Genomic DNA, 12,355 nt, shown 5'->3' with positions numbered 1-12,355 from the left:
ACAGCACTGTATGACATTATTCTAGTTCTGTTTGTTTCATTTTATGAGTGCCTGACTTGACACTCTGAAATCTGATTTGCAAAAGCACTGCACATTCACAGTTGCCAACAGTTGTGCTTTGAAAATACAAAACACTGCACCATGCTCAAGAATGGTAAACTACTGGGAGCTACAAGTACCCAAAATTTCATGGTTGTCACCTTAACCTATTTGCCTCTGAGTTTCCCAATTTGAAAGAAAGGTAATAAACCTTCCCCTTTTGGAGACACAGTGAAAATAAATGTATTACTATTTGTGAAACACTTGGATCCTTCATAAGGAAGAATTATAAAAAAGCTCATGAGGACATTAATCATTAGTTCTTTGGAGCAGAGTTTGAAAATAGTGCATTAAATAAGTCATGGGCCTCAACACTGAACAAAGAGAAAAAATATTGAACTGCTCCTCATTAAGACCCAGATTCTCAAAGGTATTTTAAGTGCCTAAATCATGCCGAGAGTCAGGGCTTCTTTTTTTTTTTTTTTTAACTGAATGAGACAGGGGATCTACAAGAAAAATCCTAAGAAATCATGTAGTTATAGGTTGCATCACGATGTGCTTGTACTTAAAGATTGCATGAGAATGTATGTGCACAAGATTGGGGCACAAATTAACATTGCCCAAGCAATCTCAGTTACAACATTTACCAACATCAGGTTGCTTGACTTTGCAACATCTATGATCTTTTCCAATAGTTAGTGTACAAATGATTTTCTCTGGTTTTCAGATAATAAACAAAGCTGCCCACATTCCTCATCATACTCGCATCACTAGAAAATGGGGAATGGGAACCATTGCTCAGCTTTATCCCTCCCTGTGTGGGGTACAGGCCTCTGCCAGCAGAGTAAATGACACAAGTAATAGGTTGTTATCTTCCCTTTGAATCAGCATGAGGGAGGGACAGAACATTTTGCCTGTGAGTTTCATTAATGTTTGCTGACATCAGAAGAATGGTGAAAATCAGGTGTCTTTGGTTCAGTCAGGATCGGAGGAGAGTAAGTTGACAAGAGTACAGGCTTTTCTGCCTACTCCTCAAGTGGATTAGCTGCTTTTACCATTTTTAACTCAGTCCTCTTTCTTTCAGTTTATCTTGCCCCACATCCAGCTCTCACAGTATTCACTTGGACCTCCTGAACTGAAAAATCCCCTGTAGCATCTGGATAAAGCCCTGCACATTGTGATCTGACCCCATAGCTGATCCTGCTTAAAGAGAAGCGTGCAACAAGACACCTGACCTCTTCCAACTTGAATTATCCTATGAAGACATTGTGCTTTTCTTTATTATATAAGTAATCTGCATTCCAATAGGTGATTTTATTAATCAATCTTTGTACCAAGTAGCTTTGGTTTATTGTATTGTCATGATTTCATCTCTATGGAACAAGATTCCTGTAGGCAAAAAAAGCAACCAAGCATACATCGCATAGGGTTGTTATTATGTGGAATGAGGTTGTTGCAAATTCCACATTAACCAGGAATTCATGCCAGGAGCTCTTTAAAGTACTGTGGTTAGCCTTCCAAGAATCGGGAAATGTTAACGTCAAGGCTAGGAAAGTTTGACATTTTTTTTCCCCCTCCTCTTTGTAAACATCATGATATTTCTCTGGGTCCTGGTTTCAAATCCTCTGAGCTGTGGCAGGATGCTGACAGAGAGGATGCTTGTTCTTCAAGGGCAGACTTGCTCTGCAAAGCGGTGAAGTTCACTGGTTTCCACCCCGTCATGTTGTACCAGCTCTCAAGCTGCTCTGTGTTATGGCAGGGATGAAACTGCTCCTGTCAGAAGAAACCAAACCCTTCTTTTCTGCTTCTCCACCTCAAACTCTTTAGGACATATGTTATAATGGTACACAGTTTTCTTAATATAAATCAATGTGGAAAAAATAAGCCAAAAGACATTGATTCATTCTCTGATTGAATGCAACTTATATTTTAAACAGTATCTTTCTGTCTTCTAGCAAAGAGGCACCCCAAAGATCCTATGTCTTCTCTCTAAGGTCTAGAGGTACTGTCGGAGAAACCATGCTTGATCACAAAATGTAGCATCTCACAAAGCCTTGCATAGGGGAGAGAGGCTTGCCTCTGTAATCTTAACTGCAGCATTTACTCATGTGTAGGCTCCACTACACAGCTGGAATAGTCCTTTCAAATCTTTCTTATTTCCTCATTCAAACAAAACACGATTTTCACAAGAATTTGTGAAGGCATTTCTGTTATTTGAAAGATATTTTTCCATGAAGTTTTCCTTCAGTGGCATTTGTTCCATCACAAATTTATTTCTTAACTCCTAGAAATGTGTTTTCTTTCTTTTATTGTCCTCAGCCTTCTAGTACTCAGAAACAGTCTCTCGAGCATCACTGTTTCAAGGGCAAGAGAACTTCTGCTACGTAAAAATCAGTAACTCTCAGGAATATGCTACCTTTGAAATTTTTCATTTCCAAATGAAATCTCAGGATGTAGGAGCCAAACAGAAGAGGTACTTGGGATGAAAATGTTTGGTCAGTTTGCGTAAGGGTTGTTGCCTCTCATTGGGGTCTTTTCATTGTACTGTATGGTTGTATTCTGTTTCTACAGATCTACCCATTCACAGTACATCTGCCTCCTTCTCTAAGGGCTCTTCCCTCCTATCTTTTCTAAGTTTTTAACTCTTTACTTTCTTCAGTCAAATTCCTCTTTTCTCAAAACTTCTACTTGAGATCTCCATTCTCAAAGTCCCCTCCTCTCCATTTCTCCATGCCAACTCCAAGCCATGCTGAGGTCTTTTTGACTTTGTGGGAAAAGAGAGTTAGTTGTTGATAGCTGGGAGTTACTGGAAGATCTGTTCCAGGTGATCCCATTGCATAAGAAATCGAGGAAGGGTAGGAAGCAACTGATCCAGCTGAATTGTGAGTTCAGAAAAAAGGAAGCACAGAGAAAGTAGGTCAGGTTTCCACAGGGTAAGTACAGAAGCATCATCCAGTAAGACTGGATGGGAACAAACACAAAAAAGTCAATACAACAAATAAAACTTAGCTAACAAGAGCATCGCAAGTAACAAGAAATCGTTTGGTAAGTACATCAGCAGTAAGAGGAAGTCAAAAGCAAGTGGATTACTCATCAGAGAGGGAAAGATATTGACTGATGCTGAGAAGGCTCAGAGTGCCTCAGGCCTTTTTTGCACTGGTCTTGGCCGAAAGAGGTCACTTGTGATCAGTTGATTGACGTAATTCATATTAATGACAAGGCAATGAGGTTTCAGCCTGGACTGAGACAGAAATGTTTACAAGAGTTTGCAGAAAACTTAGAGGTTTGCAAACCAAGAGGCTGGCTGGACACCAGCATACTGAAGGAAGTGGCTCAAATAATGTTGGAAGCACAAGTGTTTGTCTCTGAGAGCTCAGGGAGGACGGCCGAGGGCCCTGCCGATAGAAAAAGGCAGAACTGGTGCCTATCTTTAAAAAGGGCATAAATAAATAAATAAATAGAGCAGTCAATTTTTTTTTTTCCCCAGAAAGCACCTAGTACAAATAGACATGTCATTTGTAAACAGACAAGAGGTAAGCAGCTATTAACATGGACTTGTCAAGAAGAAAATATGACTAGCTTGTCAAATTTCCTTTGGTGCAAGAGGAACAGACTTTGTTATGGAAGAAAGGAGCAAGGCCTGCAATTATCTGTGCCTTGGTTAGGCTCTGCACAGCCATTCATAAACGAAGGAGTTCAGTTTATGTGAAAAAATTGGACAGTGGGTACAAAACTGTGAAAAGAACAGTTGTCAGTGGTTTACTGACAAATGGGTGGATTATAGTTACAGTTCCAAAGAGGTCAGTCCTGAGATGTTTCATTAGCAACATTCAGAGAAGCTGCTAATAGAGGAGCAACTGCAAGTACATTGGAGGATGAAATAAGAAATCAAAATAATCACAGAATGTTAGGGATTGGAAGGGACCTCGAAAGATCATCTAGTCCAATCCCCCCACCGGAGCAGGAAATGCTTGGAAAGCACAGAACAGGACTGAAAAGCCACAAGAGGAATTGTTTTTGCAAACAGGGTTAACCCCCTGCACACACAGAGGCTGGGACACAGCTCTGTGCGCACTGCAGGCAACAACTGAGGGAAAGCAGAGGAGAGGTGGTGGCTGAGGAGACAGTAGGGGAGCTGGACAAGTGGCAGCTGGTTGGCATAAAGAAAACACGGCACAGGTGGCATGATAACAGTCATCAGATGTAAAAGAGCACTGCAACACAGGAAGAGAGAGAGGAGACTTCCCTGGGCAGGGAGCACCAGGTTCATGTTTCAGCAAGGAATAATCAGATCAGACAGGAGAAGTTCCAGCTGGGGAGGCTACAGGGCCACTTGGGTACTGGGGATCCCTCAGAACAGGATGAAGGGTAGCCTGAAAAAGGGATCTAAAACCACCAATAGATGGGAAACCTTTTTGGTGTTCTATGCAAGAAAAAGAGCTAACAGGAGGAAGATCTAAGGAATTAATGGTGTATGATAACTCATTTGCAGAGACTGGATCAAGTAAATGAAAATCTGTTGACTCTCCCATGTATATTTGGTAATGACAGCAGTCCTCTTCTGATGCACACAAGTATTTTCTGCTCACTAGCGATGTTCATGTGCACAAGTGCATATTGATCTGTTGTCTCTCTTTTTCTTCTTCCAAAGGAAAAAATAACCACAGAGTTCAGTAATGCATGAGCTACGCTACACAATGAAAATAGTCTGAGGCACTCAGATGCTGAAGCAAATTTAGCTTAACATAAAAATAACCTTCATAAGTTTGATCCGTTTATTTTACAATTAATTTGGCAATTAATGTCAGGTGTTAATATGATTATTATTTTTTAAGTGTGTACTAATTTGACAGCCTGACTGAAACAACGCAGGTACATCTCCTTGCAGTGCTCGAAGTCTCAGAAATGCCCCCTTTGACTTCCAGTTCTTCCCTGTAGGTCTGTCCCCGCTGCAGCCTCCCCTCTTCAGCCGCCCAGGGTGCGCCTCCAGCCCAGCCAGCTGCAGTGGCGCTGCATTATTAAAGGGATGCCGTGTAAATAATTGATATGGAAATAACAGCGCGCCGTACAGCGAGAGCACCTCCTTCCCCGGCCCTCACCCCATCGCCGCGATACGCGATACCTGCCCCGGCGCGGCGGAGCGCAAAGCGGCCGCGGGGCGGCGCGGAGCCCACGCGGGGCCGCCCCTCCACGCCCTCCCGGCGCCGTCCCGCCCCCGGCGGCGGCGGGTCCCTGCAGGGGGGCCGGGCCGGGCCGGGCCGGCGGCGCGGCGGGAGCAGGTGCGGCCGCCTGGCACCGCGGGGGCGGAGCGGAGGGCGGTGGCGGCGGCCGGGCCGGGCCGGCAGGTAGGGGCCGCCGGGAGGCGGAGGGTGAGAAGCTGGGCGGGCTGCCCGGCCTCTGGAGGTGCGGCCGGCGGCACGGCGAGCGGGCTGCCGCGGGAGGAGGACGGCGGCGGCGGTCTCCGCAGCCCGGGCCGCGGAGGGGCCCCTTGCTGCAGAGCCAGATGTGCGGGACGGGGGGCTGCGAGGGGCCGGTGGGTGGGTGTTGGGGGCTGCCGCCGCCGCTGCTGCCGCGGCCGGGGGAGGACCCTTAGCTGTGCGGGAAGCGGGGAAGCCGCGTCGGGAGCTGTTATTTTCTTCGCCCCCTTCCTTTGCTTTTCCTCTCCTGCCTCCTCCTCCTCACCAAAACCGGGAGAGGAGGCGTGTTCGTAAAGCCTTGCTGCACCGGTTTTGCTTGGTTTGTTGTTGCAGGGTTTGGTTCGCCGGGTGGTGGGGGTTTTTTTCTGTGTGTGTTGTGGTCTTCTTTTCCTTCGGTTCTTTCTCCCTCCCTTTCCTTTGGCCCATTGCATGCTCGGATCCGGCTGGATCCTTCCTTTTATTTTCGGTGGTGCTTCTCGGAGGGGGGAAGGGAGAGCTGGGATGAGTGCAGCTTGACGCACAGGCGAGGGGAGGGGGGGCACCGCCGGCAGCTGCAGCGGTTCGTGGCCGCAGGGTGCGGGTGAGGAAGGGAGCGAGCGAGGGGTTCGCTCGGTGCCTCCCCCTTTCTTCGCCCATCTCCTTCCTCCCGTCCTGCCCTCCCCATCCGTCTGCTGCTGGGTCCGGCTGGGAGCGTGTATGCAATATATAACGTTGTAAGGTGTGTGTGTTCGCGGAGGAGAGGGAGGGAAGGACTCGCGAGTGAGCCGGGGCTGCCCCAGCCCCCCCGCTTATGTGACCCCCCCCCCCCCTCCCGGGCGGCTGGATGGCGATAGACCGGCGCCGTGAGGCGGGCGGCGGGGGCCGGCCGCTGCCGGAGGAGAACGGCTCGGTGCCGGGGGCCGCGGGGGGGAGTGCCACGACCCCCCCGGGGCCGTCCCCCGCCAACGCCACCGGGGCTGAGATCCAGGCGGTACCGGTGCCGTCGCCTGCTGCCGCCTGCAGCCCGCTGCTCCTCGACTACGACGGCTCGGTTCTGCCCTTCCTCGGGGGACTGGGCGGCCGGTACCAGCGGACACTGGTGCTGCTCACCTGGGTGCCGGCCCTCTTCATTGGCTTCAGCAAGTTCTCGGACTCTTTCCTCCTGGACCAGCCCGACTTCTGGTGCCGGGAGGCCGACGGGCAGGGCAACTGGAGCGGGTCCCTGGCGACGGGACACGCCAACCACAGCGGCAACGGGAGCATCTTCCCCACGCCCGGGTTGCCCACCCCCGCAGGGGGCAATGTCAGCGAGTGCGACTGCCAGGAGTGGCACTACCGCATCAGAGCTGGTCTCGTTCAAAACGTCGTGAGCAAGGTGAGAAAGGTGTTTTTCCTCCTCAACCCCTGTCCCTGTCCAGCCCTCACAGACCGCCTTGTCCCTACCCCAGCCCTGCTTGGCACCTGCTCGGCACCTGCTCATCTCAAGCAGTGGGAAGCGAGCTGAACATCATGCACACCTGTCTGTATATGCCACTGCTGGGTTGGTCAGCTGCCCCATGGGTTACCCTCTCACCAGTGGAAAATCCCGCATCCCTGTAATCCTTCCCTTCTCCGGGTGTCACACCTGATATCTGTCCTGTGGGTTTGTTCCTTTTTTGCTGGTTGTGATGCTGAGCTGCAAAGTTATGTCCTGAAATGGGATCCTTGGCAGCTCTTCGGGATCCCAACAACCGTCCTGCTGTCTTGTGATGGAGGTGTCTGTGGGAAAGACATCGTGGACGAGTGTCACCAGTTAGTTCAGGAAAGGGTTGTGGAGAAGGCTCCTCTTGTGATGTTGCTCATCTTTGTGCGAGTACACCATAACAGCCATACAAGCCAAAAACCATGTTGAGTTTTGGGGAAGCTGATGAGGTGATCACTGGGGAGAAAACCAGACAAAGTTCTGCTGAGTTGTTTTTGTTTCGTACTTACTCTCTTGATAACTGCTTTGGTAGAGCAATAACAGAAGAAATGTCTCATACAAGTCGTACTCCAGAGGCAGAAAACATATGCTGCTCTGTTTTGTGTTTCCTAATGTAATGGCTAAGGTGGAAAATTTCTAGTGAGGCGGACTGTGCCGCGTTCTAATCTTGCTTCATGTTTGCTGAGTAGTACATGCAAAAAAAATGCTTTGCTTTTTCACCTGAAAGCTTTGGCTTGTTTATGCTACCAGCCCTGCAAAAGCCCTACCATCTCCAGGTGGGCCTCAATGATATTAGTAAGCAACTGGAGCTCTAGGAAATGTAAAATGAAACTCTTACACCAAGGAAGTAGTTCACTTAGTGTGAAGATTCCCCCCCTTAAGATCAGCAAAAATTATTCCTGCCCGGGGGCAGTGTTTTGGATTAACAGTGCTTATCTAGTTGGGAGAAAGAAACGCAGCAATAATCAGGTGTGACCGGTATGATTGTGCATTGGTCAGCCAGCATGCATGCATATTCATCACTGAAAAACATTTAAGTTTTTGTTTTGTGTGCGCAACTGGGGGAAAAGCAAGTAAAACAAATCCCTCAAAACCTTGAACCCTGAATGGATTTAAAAAAAAAAAAAAAAAAAAAAAACCAGAAAACAGCAAACACAGGCACAGGGTGGATTTGACTGGTTTGTGATGTAGAAGAGCATAATATGAAATTTGACATTTAGGAGAAGCAGATTTTATTCTGTTTATAACTAGAGAGTGAGCTCTTCATATGTTTTAGGGTTTAACACTGATGGATAGAAAAAAATATTTACTTTTAGAGCAAACTGTATTTTTTTTTAATATTTGATTCTTTTGAAGGTCATAATCAAGTTGGCCACAGAAGGTCGGGGGAGAGTTAGTTTGCTATGTTGCATGCTTCTTTAAAAATAACAAAAGAAATGTTCTTTGGAAGAACTTGCAGTAAAGGGCAGATCAATTTTAAGGGGTAAATAAACAGCTGAGGTCCCTCCTGCCTTGTTTTCTATTGCAAAGAATAATAGTAATCTTTGGAGACTATGGGATTTTCCAGTGTGGAGTTTTATTTTTGTTGTATGCTCACTTTCAAAAACTTGGCAGCTTTTTCTCTTTGATTTGTAATGCCGTGTAATTATAATTAGGTTGTTTTCTCAGGGTCAGGATTCCTCCTTACTTTGTGCTTTGGTTTTGTTTTAGGGGTTTTCTGGGTGGGTGTGCTGACCTTTTTTATCCTACTGAAGAAGAAAAACCCAGGCAGAACATCAGGGTAGCTTAATTTGGACTTCCTTTCTTAAAAACCCCCAGGAGCTCTGATAGTGTGGGAGCAATCCTTGTAACTGCTGAGTCCTCTTACATGCATCCACTGTCCTTTGTGAGAAAGAGCTACCCTGGATGAATTCAGAAGACTGGATATTCTGATCTCCTTTAACTCCCTCAGAAATACATTTGTTTCTGTAAGGTATTATGCAATGTTCTCATCTTTCTAAATAGATTTTTATTAAATCTTAGTCTAATATACACTAATCTATGTAGTAGCCAGGGGTTATATTGAAATATCACAAAGAGAGCCAAAAGTGTATTAATAAAAAATGAACTTTTGTTTGGCCAGTAAAGCCCATTGTTCTCATCTTCAGCAATCCAAGCTAATCACTGCCGGATGCTCCTTCGCTGCTTTGTCTTCAGAAACGATGAAAAAATTGTGGTTATTTAGCGCAAAGCATATTTCCTGCTCTGCATTTTGTCCGTGCACACGAGACTTCACCCTGTTCCTCTGGAGCAGATTGCTGTCCTTGAAGTATGTTAAATTACTGTCTCTTTAGCCTCTTTCCTAATAGTACCTTTCATCAGATGTTGTCTCTCTGTCTCTGCTTTCTCAGCTGTCCCATCCTTGATGCCCGTTTTTTCCCAGCCTATGGCATGCTTGGGACAGATGTATCTTGCTGTTTCCAGCCCCGCTCTGTGCTTTGCTTACCCCCGCTTCTCTTTGAGTCTTTGCTGGAGCCAGAGGTGGCCTTGCAGCTTCCTTGAAGAGTGGTATTGCCACGCGAGGCACTGCCATTACCCTGACCTTCTCAGCTGAGTCACTGGGAACGGTGCTTTTTATAGTGCTGCCAGTCACTGGAACTGGTAGTAAAGGACATACTGCTTATTATTTAACATTGTTGAAATACATATGGCAAAGAGGTCAGATGCATAATTTAACCACAGGGATTCCAGTGGCCATATTAAATCACCCATGTAAGCTAATGTCCTGACTTCGTACATAAATCTTGGACTTTAGCTTGGTTTGTACATAAATATCTTCCTTTAGGAGAATTAGCTTGTAAGGCTTTTTTACTGTCATCTTTGATGATTTCTATCTACTCTCTATCACAACATCACCATTATCACATCACTATAAACAGGGTGCATGTGTATCCCTTGTAAGATATCTATCCTGAACTGACCTCTAGGCATATGGCTAGTAAAAAATAAAAATCTGTCTTTTAGATGGTCTGTGTATCTCAACACTGTCCCAAGGAAGGATGCTAAGAAACACTCTCCTTTTTTTTTTTTTTTTTTCCATGTGGAAACCTCAGGTCTCATTTTACCCATTTGCAAAGTAAAGTTTCAGGTAAATTATTAGCATTAACACAATATGCAGTTTAATGACAACTAAATGTATGTAGCCGTGAAGCCTAGCAGGAAGTTGGGGTGTGTACTTAGCAGAGACTTTTCTAACCCTCTTGTCAGCTGCTTTAGTGCCTGGATCTTCTGGCCATCTACAAAGCTGGCTGTAATCTTGGGGCAAAGTTCTCACGGAAGCTCCTAGTTATAGGATTGATGGTTGTTTTTCCCTCTGTTACTAAGATGAGCTGTTTGCTGTGTTCGATTGCATGACATGGTGGGATTGTTTGTTATTCTGAATTCTAATTTATGTGATGGACACCAAAAGCTGATGATGGGCAAGCACTGAGACTTTACTAAATTGTAGCGGTTGATGGCACAGCATCCCTCTGTCCGTACCTGCAGCATTCCAGATCATTCCACCTCTTGGGGGTGGCGTAGTGGGAAGTGGTTAGTTGAAGGCTGTGTTTTAATCACCCAGAGCAATTATGTAATAATATTTTGTGTCTAGTCACAAGGGAATTCCTGTTGTGGCTGCTTTTCTGCTCCAGATGCCTTGTTTTGCTGCAATGCTGTTCCCTTGGCTCTCAGCTTCCCACTTGATTTGGGTTGAGTCATCTCTTTTCCCAAGTAACATGCCATCATTTTACCTATTTGCCACTGGTTCGATCGTTCTCGTGCCAGTTTGGCTGAGCCTCTAGCTAACTGTCCCATCCAAAAAAGTAGACCTTAATTCAGGAGAGCTGAATTGTCCAGGGGCAGGGCTCCCACGCAGGGAGCACCGAGCAGTGCTGTCTTCGTGTGAACTTGGATCAGTTCAGACTGTAATGTGATGCTCTTTACCCCTTGCAAGGGGTGATGTCTGTGCCTTACCAGCCTTTCTTTCCCTTGCTTATATGCAAGTTCCGACACTTTTCTGGCATTTACATCTTCAGCTGATTCAGCTTGCTTACTGGGTAGAAAACTTTCTCTTCAAATCTTTTTTTTTTTTTTTTTCCTGGGTTAATGAAGTGAAACGTCTCTGTGCAGTTACATGTACCCTAGACTATGGTGCTGTCTCATAGAATTATTGTAGGTGTCTGCAAGCAACCAGAAATGGTAAAACAAACAAATGTATGTGATAAGTGATGACAAATTTGGCACTGCTTGTAGGGTGTTATTTCTTGGGGTAGGGTATAGGTGTGCATTTCAAGTGGACTTTCAGAGTGTATTTGCTAATTAATTTGAAGGGATCACTCTCACAAGTTTCTTCCCAAAATAAGAGCTGTGCCACCCTTTCCAGGCACAAATGGGAGGAGATCCTCACTCGTTTCTGCAAATCTGCCAGTTGGCTGGTCTCTGCAAAGAGGATTCAGAAATGCTGATGCTTCCCTCTTTTCCTGCAGCTCCCAGGATTTGTCTTGCCAGTGTTGGTTCCTGACTGACTGGCTTCTACTTCGTCCCAAATCAGTGAAAACTTCGAGTTATTGTACCCAGTGCAGTAGTTGGATCAGAACTGGCAAGACCGAAACAAATGTAGCACCCATGCCTTTGCTTCGCTTGTACAGATTGTAGGGGATGTAGTGACCTGCAAGGCAGACACTTGCAATGGGCCAGAAAAGTATACTAAATTTTTTACAGATGAGGCTTTGAAGTGACTCTCTCTGCTCCTAAGGGGTGCTGAGAGGCCCAGCAAGTCCTTGTGGTCTGATGCATCCAGAAATACTGGCAGACCAAAACACACTTCTACTACTATTTCCTTATGACTTTCTCAGCTGTGGGAGAGATCCCAAACTTCTTTTCTCTCTGCAAGTTCAGAGTCAGCAGTTGCCAGTCTGAGTGGTCTTTATCTTGAGAAACCTGTTTGTTACAAAGAGAGAGCGAGGGAACTGGCTGCCTGTCCTGCTTGCAGCTGCTCTGGGGCCAGCCTGTGTGCACTGAACAGGGTGGTGGAGCCTGCTGGTTATCAGGGTGCTGGTGAAAAACACCCTAAAACGCTGGAACAAATTTCTGGCTGAGTGGCCTGAAGGAAGGGGATGGCTTTTCCAGGAATGGCACTTGCAGTTTCCTGGTGGTGCAAAACTGTCTTCTGCCTGCGAACAACAAACTACCCAACGTTGATCTTCGAGATAAACAAGTATGATGATATCACCAGACTACAAAGACTTGTTTAGTGAGCCTAGATACTGGTTTTATTTGTCTGGGGGGCTGTTACCTACAGGACAAAAAAATTTAAGCAATTGGTCTAGAAAACAGGGGCTGCGTTAAGATTGATACGGGCATCAGAACTCAGTCTTAGGTTTTCTAACTGGTATGTGGTGTGTTGTTTGTTTTGATTTGATTTGTTTGGTGGGTTTGG

The 12,355-nt window shown here is 46.1% G+C and overlaps 1 protein-coding gene across 5 annotated transcripts in view; it reads left to right on the top strand.

Annotated features, from left to right (window-relative positions):
* Window positions 1-5,345: 5,345 nt before the first annotated feature.
* SLC22A23 (solute carrier family 22 member 23) overlaps window positions 5,346-12,355 on the top strand; it is a 117,754-nt gene continuing 110,744 nt past the window's right edge. For 4 of the 5 annotated variants that reach the window (XR_010650888.2, XM_065830967.2, XM_065830966.2 and 1 more), the window contains exon 1: window positions 5,347-6,810. Coding sequence is in view for 4 of the 5 variants with exons in the window: in XM_065830967.2 (XP_065687039.1) it covers window positions 6,280-6,810 (531 nt within the window). In the remaining variant the exon portion in view is untranslated. Of the gene's footprint in view, window positions 6,811-12,355 lie in introns of all 5 variants that reach the window. The other variant, XM_071804534.1, reaches the window with a different exon arrangement.

The sequence above is a fragment of the Patagioenas fasciata genome, chromosome 2 (assembly GCF_037038585.1).
Source record: "Patagioenas fasciata isolate bPatFas1 chromosome 2, bPatFas1.hap1, whole genome shotgun sequence".
NCBI classification, from domain to species: domain Eukaryota; kingdom Metazoa; phylum Chordata; class Aves; order Columbiformes; family Columbidae; genus Patagioenas; species Patagioenas fasciata.
Note: the sequence above shows the minus strand (reverse complement) of the source record. Positions and strands in the feature narration are given on the sequence as shown.